This window comes from Sus scrofa, chromosome X (genome assembly GCF_054392235.1).
Source record: "Sus scrofa isolate SSC_HxYL_T2T_F1_AM1 chromosome X, Sscrofa_HxYL_maternal_Yorkshire_Landrace_v2.0, whole genome shotgun sequence".
In the NCBI taxonomy this organism is placed as follows: domain Eukaryota; kingdom Metazoa; phylum Chordata; class Mammalia; order Artiodactyla; family Suidae; genus Sus; species Sus scrofa.
Window position 1 is genome coordinate 133,306,956 of NC_139401.1, and position 23,235 is coordinate 133,330,190.

The 23,235-nt window shown below is 56.7% G+C and overlaps 1 protein-coding gene across 8 annotated transcripts; it reads left to right on the forward strand.

Annotated features, from left to right (window-relative positions):
* Positions 1-3,014: 3,014 nt before the first annotated feature.
* On the forward strand, positions 3,015-13,577 carry PRRG3 (proline rich and Gla domain 3). 8 transcript variants are annotated; one of them, XM_085007018.1, is made up of 5 exons: positions 3,440-3,765; positions 7,356-7,393; positions 7,679-7,855; positions 8,341-8,501; positions 8,794-13,577. In XM_085007018.1, the coding sequence occupies exons 4-5, from the start codon at positions 8,442-8,444 to the stop codon at positions 9,319-9,321; spliced, it is 588 nt and encodes a 195-aa protein (XP_084863144.1). In that variant the 5' UTR covers positions 3,440-3,765; positions 7,356-7,393; positions 7,679-7,855; positions 8,341-8,441; the 3' UTR covers positions 9,322-13,577. The 8 variants fall into 8 exon arrangements, with proteins under 8 accessions (XP_020935777.1, XP_084863144.1, XP_020935775.1 ...); XM_021080120.2 differs by lacking the exon at positions 3,440-3,765 and adding an exon at positions 4,151-4,287; XM_085007019.1 differs by lacking the exon at positions 3,440-3,765 and adding an exon at positions 4,487-4,788.
* Positions 13,578-23,235: the final 9,658 nt, after the last annotated feature.

Sequence of the window (23,235 nt, forward strand, 5' to 3'; positions counted from 1 at the left end):
CTTACTCCCTTCTTCTTCTTCTTCTTTTTTTTTTTTTTTTGTCTTTTTGCCATTTCTAGGGCCGCTCCCGCGGCATATGGAGGTTCCCAGACTAGGGGTCCAATCAGAGCTGTAGCCTCCGGCCTACGCCAGAGCCACAGCAACGCAGGATCCGAGCCGCGTCTGCAACCTACACCCCAGCTCAAGGCAACGCTGGATCGCTAACCCACTGAACAAGGGCAGGGACCGAACCCACAACCTCATGGTTCCTAGTCAGATTCGTTAACCACTGCGCCACGACGGGAACTCCCACTCCCTTCTTCTTGATACACCTTTCTCAGTTGGCTCCACCTTGTTCTGGTTCCCCCGTCTCACTGATCACCCTTTCCTGGTCTCATTTGCTGGTTCCTTTTCAGCTGCCGCCCCTCCAAGTGTCTGTCTTTCTTTCTTTCTTCCTTTCTTCCTTCCTTCCTTCCTTTCTTTCTTTCTTTCTTTCTTTCTTTCTTTCTTTCTTTCTTTCTTTCTTTCTTTCTTTCTTTCTTTCTTTCCTTCCTTCCTTCCTTCCTTCCTTCCTTCCTTCCTTCCTTCCTTCTTTCTCTCTCTCTCTCTCTTTTTTTTTTTTTTTGCGTTTTTTCCAGGGCTGCTTCCCAAGGCATATGGAGGTTCCCCGGCTAGGGGTCTACTCGGAGCTGTAGATGCCAGCCTACGCCAGAGCCGCAGCCACGCGGAAGCCGAGCCATGTCTGTGACCTACACCACAGCTCACGGCAATGCCGGATCCTCAACCCACTGAGCGAGGCCAGGGACCGAACCGGCAATCCCCAGGTACTGTTCATCAAGTACAAGACTGGGTGGCTTCCACAAGAGACATGTATTTTCTCACAGATGTGAAGGCCAGGAGTCTGAGATCAAGATGGCATCAGGGTTGGTTTATTCAGAGGCCTCTGTCCCTGGCTTGTAGATGGCTACTTTCTCAATGTGTCCTCACATGATCTCACCTCCGTGTGTCTGTGTCCTAAACTCTTCCCATAAGGACACCAGGCAGATTGGAGTTTTCAACATATGAACTGGGGGGGTGCAATTCAGTGTATAATACTTGATTCATCTGTTGATCAGGGTACAGCGATGGCTTGAGACTCCTGTGGAGGAGGGACTGGTGTTTCGGCTCAGGAATGGGTGAAGCTGTCGGAGAGGGGCCGGCAACAGAGCTCACAGGGGGTTTGGTGCCGGGATGGACAGCAGTGGGATAGAGAGCGAGATGCCGGGGTTGAATGAGGCTGGAAGAGGGTGCTTCTTTCAGCCAAATGGAGAGGCCAAGGGGAGTCAGTGCGATGGAGTGTGCAGACAGGAGCGACTGGCCTGAGTTTGCAGAAGGGAGGAGAGGAAGGGTCAGGAGAGTGGTAGGGGGTTGAGACCCTGGGACGAGAGCATCGCTGATGTCGGGAATGTCACAGATGGGAAGGTCACCTATATACTTCGAGGTTCCCCGTGAAGAATGAAAATGCAGGTCCGTGGCTCAAAGTGTATTAATAATTTCAAGATGGTGACAGCAGAACCTTGAGCCAAACATAAGGAAACTTTCTAGGCATTGGACCCCGTCCCAACTCCACAGGGCCAGCAGCCATGAAATTCTTCTTACCAGATCGGATCTGGATCAGAAATGGAAACAGGTTAGAAGTTTGAACAAGGCTGGGGCGGAAGGTCTATCTTCTTGCACTGCCTTGGGAATTTCGATTGAAATATGATCTGCCTTTTGCCATCTTTTTGTTTTATTAGCAACCGTATCATATCTTTTTTGTTTGGGGGGCTGGGTCTTCCCATGATCCTTAGTGCCCTACACATGTGGTTTAGATGCCTGCCAATGTGTGTTTGCGTGTTTACTCAACAAAGCAATGAGTAAGAGAGGCTGCGCACTGCACATGATGGAGACGGAGCAGAGCCGCTGGTAGTGTTGGGGACAGTATCTGGTGGCGAATTGAAGGCTGAGCCCGAACCCAGCTTCTCACTGCAGCCCAGCCTCTCCTGCTGTGGACAAGCCTCTGAGTTGGATGCTAGAGACACACCAAGAGACAAGGTCCCTGGCCTCAAGGTAGAGGAGGCAGATGTGCAGCCCAAGTGAGCAAGCAAAGGAACACCACAGCTGGATGCAGGCAGAAGCCAGGACAAGTATCAGGCCCAGCCCCACCCCAGGCACACTTGACCTGATTCCCCCGTTGGCCCTCCTCCCCACCATTGGCGGCAGGGACTGTGATCATCACTGTCATGTGACAGATGAGGAAACTGAGATGCAGACAGGTGTCGTCACCTGCTGGGGATCCCAGAGCTGATCTGGGGGGACCGCCAAGAGCTGAAGCAGGCAGCGCACTGCAGAGGCGCTGCTCTTTATCCTTCCCACCCCTGGCATCCACACAGAACCCCACAGTCCCTGCAGACAAAGCCCTGAGAATGGAACAGTCAACACAGGCGGGGGTGGAGAATCCCGCAAGACCCAGAGAGGAGACATGTCATCTGAGCTATTTGGGAGGAATGAATACAAGTGCACAGAGGCTGACAGTGGGAGGAAAGGCATTCTGGGCCGAGAGGGAATTGGAAGGAGCCCGGCTGTGCTGGAGCCAGAAGCTCAGCTGGGGATGGTGGAAGCCAAGCTGGGGACCCTCGCTCCATACTGAAAGCTGTGTGGGGTCCTCTGCGAACACAGGGGTCCTTAAGCTCAGGATGGGGACCTGGTAGTGGACTAGGAGACCCAGGGGGAAGTAAGTTCTTAAACAGCCCTACGCAGTTTCCCCCACCAACCAGGGCCCAGGTTCTCACCCTGTGAACTGAGGGTGGCTTTAAAACGAACATATAGCCCTTTGGGCCGCAAAGGAGACCCCTTCTCATCCCTGTAGGTGAACTTGCTTTTTCCTGTGGGAGCCCAGGCACAGGCCAAGGGGCTGGCCCTGCCGCCACTGGGGAGGGTTGGGAGGGCCTGGGCAGGGAATGGGGGAAGGGGCGGAAGCGGGGAGCTCAGCCCGGGCCAAAGCTGCTTTCCGCCACAGGCTCAGGAGCTGCACTGGAAGCGGCGGGGGTGACGGAAGGGGGCCCTCCCTATCCCCCCCACCTGCGGGCGGCGGGCAAGCAAGCTGGTGTTTCTCTGGCGGGAGAGGGGGTGGAAGCAGTCCCGGGGGACGCATTCTCAGGCTCCTTCTGCCCCCAAACCCCAGCGCCCGGCTGCGCTCCAGAGGTGCGAACAAAAAGAGCCCCGAAAGCCCAGCAGGCCGCACCGGGCGGCTTCTGGGGGGGCTCTGGCAGACGCAGACCTGGAGCTCCCCGGGCCGTCCTGCCCTCTCTTAGCGGTCCGGCTCTTCCCGCGCTTCTGCCCACTAGTGTCATCTCTCTGCTCCCGGCGTCTTGTCCCGTCACGCCAAACCTCCCACAGCGGCCTCCCGAGGGCCCCCCCGCCCCCACCCCGCGCTCCCCTTGCAGGCCCAGAAGGTTCCTTCCTCTCCCACTTCTGCGCCTTTCGTTTCCCCAGCCCGTTTCTTCCTTGGTTTCGCTGCAGCCCCGCGAGGGCGGCAGGCTTCTCCCCATTTCCCAGATTGGACAGGAGAGGAGCCTGCCGCCCCGGGGGCAGGGAAGGGGGGAGGTAAGTGACGAAGCCAAGGTCACCCAGTCATTGGCGGAACGGGGCCTCGACCCGGCCCCGCTCCTGCAGGCCCTCTGGCGCCTTGACGAGGCCGGTCCGGGCGGCTGGCCCGCGCCCCTCTTGCCGCTGCAGGCACTCGGGGCGGGCGGGCCGGAATGACAGGTGAGCCGGGACAGGGGACGGTCGCGGGGGTTGGGCCACGCGGGGACGCCTGGCGCGCCGGCTTGGGGTGCGGCCGCCCGGGCCCGCTGCGGCGCGGGGCTTCCGAGGGCCCGCGCCCGGGGCCGGCCCGGGGCCCGCGCCTTGGGCCGAGGGTCCCAGGCGCGCCCCGGGCCCGCCGGCCAGGCCCCGCCCCCCGGCGGCACGGGCGGGGGCAGGGGCGGCGCCGGCGGAGTGGGGCGCGGGCGCGCGGTGCTCGGTGCGCGCCACCGCCCCTCCGGCCCAGCTCGCCGGCCCGCCCTCCCTACCCCCTCGGCCGGCTCTCGTCGCCCCCCCACCCCTCCTCCTCCTCCTCTCCGCGGCCCGGCGGCCCGGCGCGCGGTGCGGCGCGACGATCGCGGCCTGGCACGGTGGTCGTGGCGCTCGAGGGTGGCGCGCCAGGCGCGGGGCGCGAGGCCAGACCTGGTGCGGGGGGCGGGCAGCGGCGGAAGCCCCAGAGGAGAGCAGGGGCAGGGGGGCACCGAGGTAATGGGGAGGGCCTGGGCGTCCGGCTGAGAGGGGCGGGAGCTCCAGGCGCACTTCGGCCGGGGCCGGGCTGAGCCCCGGGGCGCCCGGGGCGGCGGGAGGGCAGCGGGGCGGGCAGGGAGGGAGGGAGGACACGGCAGGGGTGGGCCGGGGGGCTTGGCCGACGGGGAGCAGGTGGGCGGGGACAGGGGCCCTGCTGGAAGAGGCGCAGCAGCGAGGTGGCGGGCTGCGTGCGCAAACAGGGCGGCCGCCTCCTGGGCCCGGAGAACGGTGAGGCCGCTGGGGTTGGGCGCCCCAGCCCCGAGGGCACGGTTCCGTGTCCAGGGCCGCTGAGCGGGGCGCTGGGCACTGTTGGGGGAGGATCTGGAGGCCCGGCCGGGCCAAGGCGCTGGGGGTTCTCCAGCAGACCCGGGAGAAGAGTGCTGCTGGGCCAGAAGCAGGAATTCCTGGGCAGGACGCTGGTGGCAGGCACTGGTGGCGGGCGACAGTGGGCGAGGACAGGCACGTTCGGGGCTGGCAGGAGTGGAAAGGGGACGAGGAGGGCCCAGACTTTGGGTTGGAGCATAATCTGGGAGTTCCGTGTCACTGGTGGGTTGATGAGTCATGAGATTTGGAGATCTCCAAAGAAGCCTTTCCTGGGGATCAGTTCTGAGGGAGGGAAAATGCAAAGGGCTGGGATTTGGAGAAGCGTTTTTGAGGCCACGTCTTAGGACACTAAGGTGCCCTGATGGCCGCCAGTCCCCAGGCGAGGGACTTGGGGAGCTCTGTCCCAGAGTGCTGCGACTGGGAGCCTGCAGCCTGGGGTGGGGTGGAGGAAGGTCTTTGTGGTGGCCCGTCCCTGCCTTCCTTCCTTTCCAGGCCTTCAGGATTCAGCTGTGTTCCTGTGGGGAGTGGGTTAAAAATTCCTCTGGCTTCCAGTCGGCCTTACAGTATCCACCAGGGGCAGGAGGGACATATACATGCGTGACTGCAGCAGCATTCTCTGTCGTGGAGCCCTCGCGCTTCCTCACTGTTGCCATAGTAACGGCCTATTGATGGTGTATTTATAGGGGAAGAAGCAGGCGCTAAATTTTGGGGAAGGAGGGGGAGGGGGCCTCATGGCAGCAGCAGCAGCAGCAGGGAGGGTGGCTACAGAATTGTTACTGGGTGGGCCCTGCCGGGGAGCTGTTTTGGGGGTGCCTGGCTTGTCTGAGGCTTAAAAAGGAGCTAACGACTGAGGCGGGTGTCAGGCTAACACACTGGGGCCTATGACATGTGTGGGTGTGTGTGCGTGCACCACGGTCGGGTGTGTTTGGGACAAGACGTAGCTATATGGAAGCTGTTATGTAATGTCTCCACATCAAAATTTAAAACACAACACTGCCATGAGATAGATATTTTTCTAACGTCACTTATTAGTAAAGCCTCCACTCACTCTCGTCAATCCATGACACGCAGTTCCATTTTTCTTCAATCGAGAACCTTCCTGTCACGCACACCACACCCACAACCCTAGACAGGGGACTGGCATTGGCTCTAGGGGACCTGCAGAGATCCCTAATGGAAGCAAGATTTTGAGACGATATTCCATCTTCTCTCTTATAAACACTCGGAGCGTCAACTTCTCTTATGTTGGCGGGCCCGTCTGTTGGCATAGTCACATGTGGATAGTTTTGGGTGGGATTCTTGTGGCATTCAGAAGAGAAAGGCTCCCTTTTAGCAGGGCATTTCCGTAGGTGGACGTTAGAGTTGCTGTTTTTTCTTTGGTTTTAATTTTACTTATGATTCGTTTTCTACCTGTTTGCCAAAAGGCTTAGACGATTGATTTTCAATATACATAAGGCTGAAAACGTAAATAGATAAGTGACTGCCGTGTCACAGGGGAGGAGCACGTAGGTGCTCAACAGCTGAGTTTCTAGTGCCCCTGTGCTTCACGGTCAGTGTTACCATTGAGCTTCCTGGCAGCCTAGGCAAAAAGGGTAGCACATTGGGTTACACCGTTCCTGTGTCTTACGTCCGTTTAGTTGTAAAACCGGAGCTTCTGCTTGGGGAAGGGAGCAGCAGGGTGATCTCCTCCAGATGTGGACAGCTTGGCTGGTATTCCAGAAGATGGCCGTGAGTGGGAGTGTCAGCTGGGTAATTCCTGAGCTTACAGACTGTAGTTCCCATTAGAGGCCACACTCCTGTCTAGCTAGCGGGTCCGTTTGGGTCACGTCGGTCCGTGTCTAGGTCCCCTGCTGCACGTCATCTGGGCTTGGGCCATGACTTTGGAGACGGCCGTGGCTGCCATGTTAAGCTGTGCCAGTGCCCGCTTCTTAAACACGTGCCACCTGGTTTCAGGGACCGTGCTTGTCATTAGAGGTATCTGGGACTTGCCATCGTGAGCAAAATTGGTTCCCCAAACAGGTCCTGGTCTGTCACTGTTGTTGACTTGCTTGACGTCACCTAAGTGTCCCTTCTCCCGGAGGGCTTTTCCACCGCAAAATGTAGGGATTAACTGAGGCCAGTGCCAAAGGAGGAGCATCGGCTTGTAGAGATTTTTCTTTCTTTAAAGAAAAGGTCAGGAGTTCCCATCGTGGCGCAGTGGTTAACGAATCCGACGAGGAACCATGAGGTTGAGGGTTCGGTCCCTGCCCTTGCTCAGTGGGTTAGCGATCCGGCGTTGCCTTGAGCTGGGGTGTAGGTTGCAGACGCGGCTCGGATCCAGCATTGCTGTGGCTCTGGTGTAGGCTGGTGGCTGCAGCTCCGATTCAACCCCTAGCCTGGGAACCTCCATATGCCGCGGGAGCAGCCCAAGAAATAGCAAAAAAAAAAAAAAAAAAAGAAAAGGTCAACGCTTAGGTCTGGACCCTCAGAATGTGTTCTTGGAGGAAATAGCTAAAAGGTTTGCTTTGGCCTCTGCTGCCTCTTCTCGGCCTGGAGAAGAGGGAGAGCAGCAGAGCTCTGAGTGGCCGCAGAGGCTGAGGTGCCCCACGAGGCGCTGCTTCGACCTTTGACCAGGCCAATGTGGGCAGGGGTCAGGGCCAGGAGGGGGCGCTGTGGGTTTTGAAGCGGGATTTCATTATGACTCTGCTTTTCTCCTTTGCCAGGCAAGTGAGACACTGGATCTGAGGGAGCACGATGGCAGGTGAGTTTTTCTGGGCCGGGGCCGAGGGGTCAAGGGCCATGCCCAGGGGCTCACGGGAAAGGTGCGGATCTCCCTGGGGGCATCCCTGTGATCTCTGTCTGATTGGCTGGGGGTCGCACCAACCTGGGCCACTCTGAGAGAAGCGAGTCCCGCAGCCCAGGGGGCCTGGGGAAGGGAGCCTGCCTCCTGACAAAGGCCCGCCTGCCTGCCTGGGACTAGGAAGTCCCGGCTCTCGGGAAACACCAGGAGGAGACGTCACCTCTTCCTCATCCTCTAAACTCTCAGCTCAGGCTCCCGGGGGAGTGCAGCTCATCCTAGGCCAGTCGCTCAGCTGGAGCTGGCATCTCCTTGGGAGCAAGTAGATATGGCTCCCTGACGGTGACAAGCTGGCTGCCGTCATCTGTGCCCAGTCGACAGAGGCCTAGATTCTCCGTACAGACCCTGCCGCCCGCCTTCCTAGAGGTACTCTCAGGTTCTCGTGCGTCCAGTCTCCTGATCTAGTGCAGCCTGGCTTTGCACTAGACTGTCTCGGGCAAGGCTACTGATGCCAGGCCATGTGTCGGCACAGGTAGCCATTTAGGTGGAGGGGCGCCTCCCTGCTAGCATCTGCTGGGCTCTTTGGCACTGGGTGACCAGCATGAGCCCCAGAGGGGAGCACGTGCTCATGAGAAGGGCTCTGATTTTCTCCTTGTGCCATGAGGCAGGAGGGACGGCCCTGTCTTGTTGGGGCCACGATACTCCAGGCAGACCCGTCAGGGCATCACAGAAAGCCAGCCCTTCCATCCCTTCTACCAAGGGCCAGCCGCGTCTGCGGTGGCGTCTTGCCTGCCTCCTCTTCTGCCTCGCTTCCCTCCACCGGTGCGCGCCCACCCGTCCCTGGACCGAGTCCACTTGGCGGGAGCCTCCGGGCCCCTCCCGCGCGGGCCTCATCGCGGCTCTCTCCTCAGTGTTTCTGGAGGCCAAGAACGCCCATTCGGTCCTGAAGCGGTTCCCCCGTGCTAACGAGTTCCTGGAGGAGCTGCGCCAGGGCACCATCGAGCGGGAGTGCATGGAGGAGATCTGCAGCTACGAGGAGGTCAAGGAGGTGTTTGAGGACAAGGAGAAAACGGCACGTACCGCCCCCCCGGGGGGGGGGGGCTGGGTTCTGGGGACAGGTGTAGGCTCAGCAGTAACACCAGCAGGCCCTGGGATCGCCGACGCCCCGGAAGCCCCGGGGGCCCTGGAAGAACAGAAGGCTGCCCTGAGCGTCCCATCGGCCCGCCTCGGGGGTCTCCTGACCTGGGAGGGGTGTCCTTTGTCCCCCGGCCTCTCAGAGGCCCGTCCGAAGGGCAGGCTGGGGGCCACCGCAGACCCTGCTGAACGTCACAGCAGGCCTCTAAGCCGCCCTTCTTCTTCCGCAGATGGAGTTCTGGAAGGGGTACCCAAACGCCGTCTACTCCGTCCGAGACCCTGCGCAGAGCTCAGACGCCATGTACGTGGTGGTGCCCCTTCTGGGCGTGGCCTTGCTGATTGTCATCGCCTTGTTCATCATTTGGAGGTGCCAGCTGCAGAAAGCCACCCGTCACCACCCGTCGTACGCTCAGAACCGGTACCTAGCGAGTCGCGCGGGGCACAGCCTCCCCCGGGTCATGGTCTACCGGGGCACTGTGCACAGCCAGGGCGAGTCCTCCGGGCACCGGGAGGCAGGGAGCCACCCGCAGGTGGTGCTGGGGCCCAGTCGCGGAGGTAGGACCACGGTCCGCCTCGAGAGCACCCTCTACCTCCCCGAGCTCTCCCTCTCCAGACTGTCCAGCGCCACCCCGCCCCCGTCCTACGAGGAGGTGACTGCTCCCCAGGAGAGCAGCAGCGAGGAGGCGAGCGTCTCTTACAGTGACCCGCCCCCCAAGTACGAAGAGATAGTGGCCGCCAACCCCGGTTCCGACAAGTAGTGGGACTCGGGTCCCATCCAGCGGGAAAGCCTCGTTCAGGGGTCTCCTCTTTTCTTTTTAACTTTTTAAAGACTGTGCCACCACAAAACAGCCTTAGCCTCCTCGTTGCCAAATAATTTCCCACCCGTGGATTTGCGGGAAGTCGGTTGTCAGAGACAGGTGGCGGGGGGTAGGGATCACGCATGCGCCGCGACCGCGGGCTGGGGGTGGGGGGAGCGAGGAGCCGCGAGCCAGAGAGCCCATAGCTCTTCCAGAAGCCCCCAGGCCCCTGCCCTCCTGTCCTCCTGTCAGGGCCTGGCTTCTCTTATGCCAAAGGAATCCCCCTGTTGAGTTGATCGTGGCTGGCGACCCGTTTGTCTGAAGCCTCGCCACAGAGACGAGGGAGAGAAGCCAGCCCTTCAGCGCCCTTTTCCCTGACTAGCCCTGCTGGGCTCTAGGGCCTGGCTCACTTGTGACAAGGACAAGGACCGAACAGAACCGGAAAGAGTAACAACCTGACTGAACACAATACAACACAACGCTGTCCCCTGGGCCGCGCATAGGGGTTCAAGAGAAATCAGTGGCACGGATCTGTGGCACTCCCCTCCCCCAACGCCCACCCCACGCTCCTGACCAGGTTCCGAGGAATGTCTAGAGCCACCCGGAAGGGGCACGGGGTGTGTGAAGGATGAGGGGCAGCGCCTGGCTGGCAGAGCTGCCTCCTGCAGGTTGTGGACCTTGGCGTCCCCCAGCCCTTGGCTCCCCGGGCACCGGTACCAGCCGAGCCAGAGCCGCCACCCACTGGCTCAAGCCCAGGCTTAGGCCGGGGAGGACAGACTGTGGCACCCAGGGTCTTTGAATGGTTGAGGGCAGGCCGGGGGAGAGAGCTGAAGCGTCCTCCTCCTGAGGGTGGCCCATAGGATGAGTAAAGCCATGCACTTGGCCTTCTCCGAGCTGTGCTCTCTGGCTCCTGGACCTTGGAGGCTATTCGCCTTTTTGTGAATAGGTGTGTTGAGATGAACCTGGTGCCCGCCTGGGGAGATCGTCAAGGGTCCCTTTGGAGGAGTTTCTTGGTGGGGGGGATGCGGCAGCCCATGACCTGGGGTTGAGGGCCCATCTGGGATTTGCTCCGTCATTGCCAGGTGCTGGTCCTTTTTTAGTCCCCCCCTTCTGTGGCCCCGGGAGCTGTCCGCCTCTCCATTTCGCGGAGGCTTCGGACAGCAGTGGGGCGGAGGTGAGCACACAAAAGACACTGTCGACACTGCCTCCCCACCCCGCCGTCTTCATCCTCCTGGCCTCAGCACCAAACCATGTTTCCTCTGTGGTGCTTTACAAAATGTAGCAAATTTTTGTGGGGCCCCAAAAGAGTGCACAGCCAGGGTCTATTGGCAACCACAGCGGTTTAAAACCCACAGAGAAGACAAGCTTCTCTCTGTCTAAACAGCTTTCCAAGGCAAGCCTCGGGCCTCGTTCTTTGACTTCCGGAGGCCCTTCCCGCCCTGGGCCCTCGGCCAGGAACGCACTTCTAGAAATCTGTAGGTTACACGGGAGTCGGTCTCCTGCCGGTTGAACCTTTCTGCCCCTCCCCCTCGCCCTCCTCCGGAGCTCCCTGATGCCAGAGGTGCTGACCAGGTGGCATTCCACCTCTCCCCCTTCCTCTTCCTGCCCGCGGGCCTCTAGCATGTCCTCGGCCCGTGCCTGTCTGGGACCTGGGAGGATGCCCAGGAACGCCTGCTCCCTTTGGCCCCTTTGCAGCTGGCCGGAGGTGGGAGCTCTCCGGGTCAGGTGCTTCGCAGCGTTCTTCCACGTGGGGTTGCCACCGTGGGCTCTGGGACGTCTTTTGCAGCATCTCGTAGAAAACAGACTGTACAGTTCACAATGGTCAGAACTCCTCGTGGTGCACATTTGGCTTTTATGAATGCCCTGTACATATCTTTTGCAACTCTGTCTTTGTACCGACGTTGATTTGATACAATGCTACACCTGCAGTGGCCACATTTTTGTTGGTTTTGGACTGTGTGTGTGTGTGTGTGTGTGTTTGTGTGTCCGTATACACGTGTGCACGTTGCCTTTTCTCACACGCTTATCTGAAACAATAGCCGGTGTGTGGCTATATTTGTACCAGGAGGGTTCCGGTCTGAAGGGAGGAGTGAAGAAAGCCGAGCTTAGCTGTTGGAGCCCGCCAAAGTTGCTTCCTTCCACCCCCTTCCCGAAAGATTTGGGAAGAAGACGGAGCCACTCCATGCTGTGGGACCCCCACTGTAACGCCCTGTTGGCGCCGTGCCCCCAGCCTCCACGCCTGCTCTCTGAGCATCAGCAGCTGAAGGCAATCTGAGCACTCCTCAGCCTTTTTATTTTTTTTTTTTTACTTTTATTTTTCGGTGGAAAGGTGGGTGACTGTTGACTGTGGGAATGGAAGGGCTAGTTATTTAGGTATTTTTCATTTAAACAAAAAAGAGAAAAGGCTTTAAAAAAATTCCTCGGAATGTGACAGTCACGTGTTCTCAACCAAACTCTTTTGAAGATGCTTTCAAACAAGCATCACGATCTCGTCGTCCCTCCCCTGCTCCTCCCCATTGCCTGGGGTTTTCCAAATGAAAGCACAAGAGAAAGAGCGGGGTGCGCAGGTGCCCCCCAGTATGTGCAGCCTCCGCACAGCTGTGTGGGGGACGTGCAGATGGCCAGACGGACGTGCAGCGCTGCGCAATCTGACCTGGAGACCAGGGGCCGCCTCTTCTGCTCTCGAATCCCACTGCCATTAGTGTGAATTCCTTAGGGTGCTTCAGAAAATAGGGATCCGCCTGATTGGTTGGACCTGGTGTCTTTGGTAGCCGGAAGAGGACGGATCCAGGACAGGAAAGCATCCTTTTCTTAAGGAGTTGGAGCCAGATGGTCCTTCTCTGGCTGGGGGTGGGTCTGCTCACAACCGAAGAACTCAAAACAACACTGCCTCTAGATCGTTCCTTTGTCCACGAGAGAGACAGGGAGCGAGCTGATGGATAGAAATTCTCTTCGTCACTGACGCTCTGTCTTTCTAGGAGTGTGTGTACGTGTGCTCTGTGTCATGTGTGTGCCCTCATGTTCAAGGCCGAGACGGGGAGCTGGGCAGCCAAGCTGCCGTCTGCGCTGCTTTTCGGCTTGACAGGTAACACAGCTCCGTGTCAGGACTGCAGCGATTCAGAAACAAGCACAGCCTCCCCACTGAACTCTCCTCCTGCTAATCTGTATAATCAGCTAATTTAACAGTACTGTAATCAGACTGCCTGTGACTACAGTAAAAGCCCACTAATTCAGACCTTAGAGAAAACCCACAACTCCAGATCATTCGTGGAATCTGCTATTCTCGCTCGGCGGAAGTCTTTGAAATATTCTTCCCGTTAGTCAGTGTTCAGGGTCCTATGTGTAAGAGGGGACCGAGTTTAAAAGGAGTACCTTTTGCAAATAAAAGGCTCAAGACATTAAGAATCCCCTCACCGTGCCTTCAGCTTTGGGGTTGAGCAGTTGTCGTTTGTTCCTTCTCCGCTGTGGGGATGTTGGCTCTGGCAGCTTTCCATTCTCCTCCCTTCTTTGCTCTATGAATACAATAGTTGTGAACTAAACTGCAATTTACAGTAATACAACTGTGTCTCTTGCTAACTAGTCTGCAAAGCAGATGTTTTCGCTATCAGACTGGCCGCTCCCATCATTCGCCCCCGACTATTCCAACACAGTGAGCTTTTTTCCTTTCAGGGGCTGTGGGCGGTGAGGCGCGCGCTCTCTCTAGCAAGAATTTCTCGGACAAAGACATCCAAACAGCACAGCAACACCCCCCCCCCCCCGCCCCGGGCTCAGTGCCTGCCCTTCGCCCGCCCCCTGCCCGAGCGTTAACACAGTCCTTCAAGATCGGGACAAATCCCACAGCTGCTTTTGCCTCCTCATCTGTCTCCCCTTATGGATGCCGCTTTCCCAGGCCCGAACACACCTGCTCTTTCACTCTGTGATCGTGAATTTGTGACAGTGGAAACCCTGATATGTGCAACTGAGCTTATAGACATGATTACTGTGAAATGGATTCATTTGGGTACCACTTTACACCGTGCTCGTATTCATGTGTTGCCCCGCATCAGCTGGGAAATCTGTACATTCGGTAATATGTCAGGATTCCACTGGAGCCTGGGGGCAACAAACTCTTCTGATTTCCTTTCTCCCGCTCTCTTTTTTGTCATTGTTGACTTTAGCTGTTGGTCTCTTTCTGTACAAGAAGATAATGAATAATAATAAAGAGCAAATGCCATTCACTTGCGTCCTGTCCTCATCCATCTTGGATCCTTGCTGACTCTCAAGCTTGCATGGGGCATGGATGGTTGTGGGCCACACTTGTTTTTCCGAAAGTCAGGCTGTAGATAGGGAAACAGCTCAAACCAGTCTAGGAGCAGGAAGCGGAGAGGTCCTGGGTCCAAAAGTTTCTCCCACGTGTCTAAGATGATCTGCTGACCCCCTCACCCGATCCCTGGTTACTCGTGCAAGTGTCCTTTGCTAGGAAAGATGTCCCGCTTGGTTTGGGAGCTGGGGGGAGGGTGGGAGGGAGAAATTCCTCTGGGCCCTGCGTAGGTGATGCCTTAGCCTCCATTCTGGGAAGCGTGGTCTTGGCCCCGAATGCTCCCAGCTGTTGGTACAAAGTGAGATGTGGCCGTGGGAAGTTGCTGGCAAAAGTTGTGCCCATCCACAGTAATGAAAGTAATCCAGCCTTTAATAGGAAAGGTCATGGCAGCCATGAGACAATGGTAGTGAAATTCGGGGCCTCCTTCGAGGACTGAATGTGGAGGCTCCATGCCAAGAATGACAGCCAGAGAGAGGCCTTAGCTTCCATGCTTATCCCAAGCTGGCTTATTGACGATGCCAACCTCCTGGAGATGCGCACAGATGATGGGGTCCTGTTCTGAACATAAGTTTTGGATTTTAGGCTCTTTTTGCCAGAAACCAGCACTCAAGGCCATGGCTTAGGGTCAAAGCCTAGCCCATTAGGGAGCTAATACAGGAGGCCTTGGGGAGGTGGGACCTCTCTTAGGCTGTCTCCAGCCCCCGGCCTGCTTGAGATGTCACAGAATGAAGGGACTGAAGGACAGTGGAGAAGAGCTACGAGCTCTGCTCGGAACTGATCATGGCTGGCACTTATTGAGCACTTGGTGTATGCTAGGCCCTGTACATGCATCACCTGAGACAATCCTCCTCCCAACGAACCCGTGAAATCTGAGGCCAGACAGCGGGGAAGTGCCAGCCTCATCGTGTGAACACAGGTCTGTCCGGATTGTCACACCTCAGGCCGGTCTTATTTCACTGCCGATCACCTTTGGAGGTCGCTTGGCTTTTCTTTTCTTGTTGACTGTTCATCCTCCCAGCACTGCCACCCCCCAAGTGTTAATTCCATAAGGGCCAGGACCATGTCTAACTTTTTTTTTCTCACCACTTCTTCCCCAGAAGTCAGCACAGTGCCTGCCTCACAGTCGGCATTCCATTAAATAAAATATGTTGACTGATTTTGGTATCTAGCCATAGCCCCAGCTCCATGTAGCAGTTTTTCTTGGGGACATAGCAACGTCCTCCAGACCAGATGGCTTAAATGACAGAAATGTATTGTCTCACGCTTCTACAGGCTGGAAGTCTGAGATCAAGGCGTCAGTAGGGTTGGTTTCTTCAGAGGCTTCTCTCCATGGCATGAACACGGCCAGCTTCTCCCTGTGTCCTCACATGCTCTTCCCTCTGTGTGTGTCTGTATCTTTTTTTTTGTTGTTCTTTTTAGGGTCTCACGTGCGGCATATGAAAGTTCCCAGGCTAAGTGTCGAGTCAGAACTGCAGCTGCCAGCCTACACTGCAATGACAGCAATGCCACATCCGAGCCACATCTGTGACCTACACCACAGCTCACGGCAATGCCGGATCCTTAACCCACTGAGCGAGGCGGGGGATCAAACCGCATCCTCATGGATCCTGGTTGGGTGCGTAACCCACTGAGCCACAATGCGGACGTCCCTGGGTGTGTCTGTATCTTAAGGATACCAGTGGGATTGGATCAAGGCCCAATTGACCTTATTCAACCTTATTTATCCCTTATCCCACCTCCCAATATGATCAGGACGTGAACATATGAACTTGAGAAGGGGGCACAGTTCACCCCATAACACTATTCATAGCAGGGGAGCCTTCGTTGCTCCTTCTCCCGACCCCGGGTACATCACAACACTCTGGAAAAGCTTCTCTGGGATGCTGGCCGAGACAGGGGCACCTTGCCATTCTCCAGCCACGCCCTGGAGCAGATCCTTCCGTGGGACATCTGGACGGGCCTGGGACAGTTGCCGAAGGGCTCCACAGGGCAGTTGCAGTTGCGAGAGGAGACGTGGGCTCCGGAGCACTTTTCCCAGGGTGCCTCTCTGTGAAAAAGGATGCGAGCCTCCAAAGCCTGAAGAGCAGACACACTATTTGTGCCCCCTCAGAATTTTTCTATAGACAAAGCATGTCGTTTTCATGAATCCCAAGCCTGGCAGTTCCAATAACAGTGGCTGTCGATGATTTCTCTACAGAGCTCAGCCTGTGTGATGGATTCAGTTTCACCGGGCTTTATGTGCTATAAAAATAGAGGCTGTAGAGGTTGGTACCATTCATACAGGCTGGTTACACTTCATCACAGGAGCACAGGAAGTGGGCTGGCTGAGCCCAGCACCCCAGAATCCTGGGGTTGACAGGGCATACAGGGATGGGTGCTGTTTGGAGCTCTAGGCGTGGCTTGATGGGAGAGGCGTGAGACAAGCCATAGCAACAGAGCGTGTTGAACTTTCTGTGAGGGGCTTTTCAGGGGATGCGGGGGGTGAAGGGGGGGTTCCCAGTGAAAGCCTTCCTGAAGAATCCATCTCCAGTCTAAAGCTTAAAGGACAGGTTGATATCCATCAGGCAAGATGCACGGATGACAATTAAATCAGGCGGAGGTATACGGCATATAAAGAGGCCATCACGTTTTTAAGGAAACAGAAAAAGCCAGGAGAGCAAAAGGGGAAAGACTGGTGCAAGATGAGATTGGAAAGGTGTCTGGCTTCTGTTATATTTCCATCAGTCTCTCTGCCCGCTGTATGGAGACCAGGCTCAACAGCATCAACAACACGAATCATATGTTTAAGAGGTCTTATTAGGGTTCTCCAGAGACACAGGACCAGGAGGAGCTATAGAGACATACAAATAAATGACTCTATAGAGATAGATAGAGAAAGAGATGGATTTATTGTAAGGAATCGGCTCATGCAATTGCAATTATGAGGTCTCGGAAGCTCCAAGCTGTGCCCTCTGCTAACTGGAGGCCCAGGAAAGCCAGTGCTGTAAGTTCCATGTCAAAGGCAGGGGAGGAGGAATGTTCTAGCTCAAGTAATCAGGCAGAGAGCAAGAGCGGGAGTGAGAGAGTGCGAGAAAACGAGAGAGACAGAAAAAACAAATTTCCGTTTCTTCCCTTTGAGTTCTCTTCGGGCCCTAATCGGATTGGGTCATCTGCTTTCTTCACTCACGGGTTCAGATGTTGCTGTCACCTTGAAATACCATCACAGACACAGCAAGAAATAAGGTTCAGCCAAATCTCTGGGCATCCTGTAGCCCAGTCACGCCGACACAGAAAATTAGTTATCACAGCCCGTCGAATCCGACTAGGAACCATGAGGTTACGGGTTCGATCCCTGGCCTTGCTCAGTGGGGTAAGGTGAGCCGTGGTGTAGGTTGCAGAGGTGGCTCGGATCCTGCGTTGCTGGGGCTGTGGTGTAGGCCAGTGGCTACAGCTCCCCTTTGACCCCTAGCCTGGGAACCTCCATATGCTGTGGGTATGGCCCTAAAAAGCCAAAAAATAAATGAGTTATCACAGGAGTTCCTGTCGAATCAGACAGTGACTGGCTGGCTCCGGAGGGGGTGGGGAGGAGTCCCGCGGGACAGAGGGTGGGACCCTTCTCCGGGAAGGGTCACGCTGGACGAAGAGTGGGCTGGGGAGCCTGTTGAGGGGGAGGTGTGGGGTGTCCCTGAGGGCAACTGAGGAGAGCGGCCTGGGCTGCAGCGCGAGATACAGCAGTGACTTGAGTTACCACGGAGATGCTCGCGAAGTCTGAGTCTGGGCCCAGGGGTCAAGAGAGAGGCCGGAGGAGGGGAGGGGACCACCGGAGGGGAGTCTGGGAAAGCAAAAGGGAGGAGAGTGTTTCCAGCAGAAGAGGGGGGAGAATGACCTCAATGCTTCCAGCAAGTCAAGGAAGATGAGGCGTCAAGTGGGTTCGTTGGATTGAGCTGCCAGGAGGGGAGGTCTTTGCTGACCTTGGCCTGGCGCATGGCCTGGTGACTGGTGGATGAGGAAGCCCGACTGGACGGAGGCGGGGAATGTGTGGGCGGAGCCGGAGGTGGGAGCAATGCTTTGGAGGAGTGGAGAAAGAGTAGTAGCAGGAGTGAGACGACACGCCAGGGGAAGACAGCTGTGGTTGCTGTGGTTGCTGTTCTTTACCCTTCAAGCCACTTTTGTTTTCGACAGCTGATGAGCTTCTGCTGTGGCAGGCAGGGCGCTGAGTGCGGAAGACAGAGGTGAGCCAAGCTGACAAGGGCTGTGCCCTCAGGGAGCTGCTCCCGTGGCGCCAGGAAACCTGTGCCGATGTCCCCATGCTGAAGAGGGTCAGCCTGGCGAGGGGAGGCCAGGAGGATGGGCACTGACAGAGCCGAAGCCGGGGCCCCAACGAGAGGGCTGCCAGCCCTGCTGGCAGCAGGCAGTTCACCCTTTGTAATGAACAAGAGGGTGAGCCCTGTGGACGGTGTGCAGATCTGCGTGGCACCCGCTTCCAGCTCAAACTCTGCTAGAAGCGGAGTGCTTCACGTTCCATGGCCCCTTCCAGGCCATTTTCAGGTGGGATCACCGAGGCACACTGCCTAGGGTCACGCAGCCTCTAAGGGAAGAGCTGGGACTCAAACTGCACAGCGGGGAGAGGAGGGCAGCCGGACTGCAGAGCCCGGGCTCTGACCCCGCGTAGTCCCTGGTGTGGGTATGTGTGTTATGACGTGCCTGCTGGTACTGTCTTCGGGGTGAAGACACTAGACAGTGCTTGCTGGAACCTTCTTGAGCCATTTCCTCCCTGGGCCCTTCTCCTCTTCCAGCAAGGACCCAGGGTCGCCAGTCTGAACACCCTGGCTCTCATCTAAGCCCTGCCACTGAACTGGCTCCCATCGCAGCGCTCTTGTGGCCCCAGCGGCCTACCTGTGAAACGGGGGATACTGAAAAAAAAAAAACCACCAGCTTCCTGGGACTTTCTCAGCTCAGGGTCTCCTCTCCTCGGTGACTTCCTCCAGGTCAGAGGCGCTGCTGCTGCTTGTGCTCTTGAGCTGCTCAACCTCCATCTGAGCCTTTGCAGCACTTTTCCCACCACTTCATCCCTCTTGGCCATGTTCCTTTGGCCTCTGATTCTTCTGAATTTTACACATGCATCACATTGCTTTTTCTCTTTCTCTTTCTTTCTTGCTTGCTTGCTTGCTTTTTAGGGGCTCACTCATGGCATGGGAAGTTCTCAGGCTAGAGGTCGCATCAGAGCTGTAGCCGCTGGCCTACACCACAGCCACAGCAACACGGGATCCGTGCTATGTCTGCGACCTACACCACAGCTCACAGCCGCATTGGATCCCCTACCAACTGCACGAGGCCAGGGACTGAGCCTGTGTTCTCATGGATACTAGATGGATTCATTTCTGCTGCGCCACAACAGGAACTCCCACACATGCACCACATTTCAGTGGAGACAATGGAAAGCAAATGCTGGGGGCTCTGTGATGTCACGTTGTCCAACCCCTTCCCTGGGGAATCAGGAAAGGGGTCCCCTCCACCCGCCACCAGAGTTTCCTGTACCCAAGGCACAGATGACCGATAGGTCCCTCTGGTTTCAGAATCTGCTGCCAGCTTTTCTGAGAAGGGACCTGGGGGCCAGCAGAGAGACCGGAAGGAAGGAAGAGCAGCAGGGACGGCGCTGGCTACCCGGGCGCCGAGGGCGGGCTCTCCATCATCGCTCTCGGTTCTGGGACAGTCCCAACTTACCCCTCAGGCCACCAGCCAGCGGCAATTGTCCTAAACTGGGTGGCTGCAGCTCCGCCTGACTTGTCCTGGCAGCTGGCCCCTCAGAGGGGGGACCTTTAGGAGGTGATTTGAAGGGACCCAGAGGCACATCCAGCTCAGCAGCACGCTCCTGCTGGCAGGTGGTCAGCCAGGCCGGGGCTGTGCCAGTGTCTCTAACTCACTTCTGCTGGAGCCGCTCCGCACCAGCTGGACCCGAGTCCAGGGGGCGTGAACAGCATTTTCGCTCCAAGCCCAGAAGACTTTTCTACCATGCTGAGTCCCCTGGGGAGGTGGTGAGTTGTCCCTGAGGTGTGCGGCGGAGGCTGCAGGTGCCGCGGACAAGGCCTGGTTCCATAGGTTGGCAAAGCTCTAGGAAGCATACACCCAGACCGTGGCAAGATTAAGGCCAGGGTCGCCACAAAGCAAGCCCCGCCACGGTCCCCACAGATCCAGGCACTTCCAGCCTGTCTCTTTCTATCTGCCCTCTGGAGCATGCACTCCGTGAGGACGGGGACCTGGTGCCTATCCCCAGCTCCTGGCACCCGGGCCGTCTTGACTCTAGACAGTCAGACCGAAGGAGACGAGCCCACAGTGGAAGTCGAGGAGCTCCCTGCAGCCTCCTGCTGATGGCCCTGTCCCCACGAGGGGTGGGTTCTGAGGGCTGCCCCAGGCGGTCCTGCCACTTATTTCTCTCTCTCTGCGCATGAAGTGTCCCGCCTTCTTGGGGCCGGCCACAGTCCCTGAAGGGTGCTGTCTGTCCTGCCTGTCTTTTTAAGGGATGGAGGGACAGCTGCCAGGCTCTGTGAATCCCCCTTCTCTCTCCCCTCTGGGATGACCTCAGGACCAGCTGCTTCCAGAAGCAGGAAGCAGAATTGTTTACAGGTTCGTAAGTTTCATTAGCAAGTGGAGAGGAAGCTCCCAGATGCCTGGAAGATCTGGGTTTGCAGCCAAAAATCTGGCTCATTCACTTGCTGACTTAGGCCGGGGACTGTCGCTGCCTGAGACTGTGCTCTAGGCGGAGCTGGGAGGCGGCAGAGTGTCGCATCCACTGGCTTTGAATGGTGGCTTCCAGAGAACCCTGACCTAAGGGAGTGGTCAAAGCCCTGCTGTGGAGTAGCCCAGCACGCTTCCCTGAAATCAGGCAACAGTTTGAAATGAGATTTTAGCCCCATCTTCCAGGTGAGATGGAAAACTGAGGCTCAGAGGAAGGGAAGCAATTTGCCTAAGATGCCCCAGTGTCAGAGGTAAGAGTCTCTCCTGGGTGTAGTGACCCCTGGCCTGGGCTCCCACCGTCTCCCACTTCCGCTGGAAGGGCAGGTGGGAGCAGGGAGCAGACATGGCTTGTCAGACCGCAAGCCAGTCAGGAATCTGAGTCGAGGACATGGCGGGCTGGACAGCTGGAAGAGGCCAACGGGTGGAAGGCATTGCTGGGGGCAGGTGGCTGGGCAGGCGGAGAGACCCAGGAAGAGGGCAGACAGGCAGACAGACAGGCAACAGCCCGAGCTGAACACCTGCTCTGTGGGGAAGGGGGCTGGGTGCCCTCTCAATTTCGACACAAACTTGGATGCAATTAATTGCATTTGTTTGGTCCCCAGTGGAGGCTCTACGCTCATGATCACCTTTAGGGAAAAAGATGATATGTTTTCTTTGGAGATGCTTAGCTTGAAGGGAGGGAGAGCTGTCACCCCCATCCCTTTCTGTTAATAAAACAGCCTTTATTTTAATAAAAATTCAAGCCCTCCAGCAGACAGTTCACACGAAAGAAATGCAGAAGATCAATAAACAGGAAAAAATGCACAGGTTTATTCATAATTAAAGCAATATAAATTAAAGCAACAATGAGTAGATATCATCTTTCACCTGTCATGATGCCTTTCGGAAAGCCGGCACTTTCTTCCCCTTGCTGAGGTCCCACTGGGTGCAGCCTCTTCGGAGGGGACTTTGGTCCATATTGGTGAAAACTGTCGGCCCACGAACCCTAGAACCCCAGAACCCCATGGTTCCATGGGTCCCCTTCTAGGCTCCTGCTCTACAAGCACAAGTACACATGCGTGCAAAGGGCCATGTCCAGGAATGTTCCCTGCTACATTGTTTATCAAAGTGAAAGGCTCTAAGACACCCCAAATGTCCATGAGCATGTCAATAAACAGGGGTGCAGCCACGCAGCAAAAAACACTGGACTGTATTCAAATGACGTGAGGTAGATTTGTTCTGACACCGGAGATCCCCAAGGCACATTGTTCCCTCAAAAAAAGTAAGTTTCAGAACAGCACGTACCTCAAATGCATGATCTCATTTGTGTAAAACGCTCTGCAAACATATACGCACACATCTAAGCCAGATGTCCCCTGCATCCCTCCTGCCGCCCCCCTCCCAGAGTCGTGTGTCGGACCTCCGGGTTGGGAAGACACTAGCCTCTTCTCTGGAAGCCTTCCACAGGGGTCTAGGTCTCTGCAGCCCACCGCTCACAGTCGGCCATGGGCTATGCTCCTGGACCCCGTTAAACCTGGCACCCTGGATACTCTAGCCCTTTGGGTCCATGCGGTTGTCACGCCAGACAAGAGAGGACTTTGGGAGTGTTTGGAGTAAGAGTTTGGGACAATTTCAGAAGGAAATTGTGGTATTGGAGGGAAAGGTTTAGATGCTAGAAAAACATGCTAAGGGACAAGCTCAAAGTTACACAGCAAATTTCATCTCTCACAGCCCAGCCCTCCCTGGTCCCCAATCCAAGAGAAGCAGACATGCTAGGGTCATGAGATGCCAGGGTTTCTGGGTGGCACTCGGGGCCTGGAGACTGGGAAAGAAGGCTCCCCATCCTCTTTGCGTGGCTTTGAGTGATCGGGTCCTTTGCCACCAGGGGGCAGTGCTTCTGCATGCGCCTGGACCCATTGCCCCAGGGCCAGGAAGCCCCAACCGGTCAGGGCCAGTTGGCAGTCAGAGGGGATTCTGATCTGAGGTCAACAGTGCACAGTCGTGCTTGAGAACCTCACGTGTCCCACTCTGCTGACGTGACTGCTCTCAAAATCAAGCACCCTGTAGGGAAGGGATTATTAGCGTCATCATCCAATGGGGAGACGGAGGCCCAAAGGAAAGACTTGCTCAAGGTCAACTCTTCAGCTCATGGGGAGGAGGGGCAGGGCCTAGGGTTGCCAGATAAAATACAGGATACCCAGTTAAACATGCATGTCAGATAAGCCCTGAATCATTTTTCAGTTATCCACATCCCAAACATTGCCCAGACCATATGCTGCAAAAAAAAAAAAAAAAAAATTGTGGTTTATTTGAGATTCCAAATCAATTGGCATCCCCAGCCTGCCAGAAACCCACAGCTCCTGCATCCCAGGCTCCTAGGTCCTGCAGAGTGCACTTCTCTGTTCGTAAGGTGGCCTCCAGGAGGCTTGGATTTCATCGTAGCTGCTCTGTTGGAGCCGGGAGGCACTTCTCCAGGGCCCTCAGGAATGCAGGCAGGGCCTTTGTCCGCTCCGACCTGATCCTATCTGATCCAGAGAGCTTGCTCCCCACGCTGGACAGATGGGGCTGGGGAGGGGGTCAGGCAGCCCAGGTCTTGCCACCCTCTCTAAACGAGTCTGGCCCCTCCCTTTCCTCTCCCTGCCCTTTCCTTCCTCCCTTCCTCTCCCCCTCCCCTCTTCCTCCTTGGAGCTCGCTGGGTTTCTTTAACAAGATAGCCTCCTCTTCCCCCAGGGGCTTGGGGGCTCATCGTTGGTGGTTGCGTCAGGCAGGGGTCTCCAGAGAAATGGAGGCAATAGGATACATATATGTGTATGTGTGTGTACATATGCATGTGGGTGTGAGTGTCTGGAAAATTTTATCTTAAGAAATTTGCTCATGCCATT

Coding starts and splice junctions, on each gene's coding strand:
- PRRG3 (XM_021080118.2), top strand. Junction 8,502..8,793: donor TTGAGGACAAGGAGAAAACG/GCACGTACCGCC, acceptor CTTCTTCCGCAG/ATGGAGTTCTGGAAGGGGTA.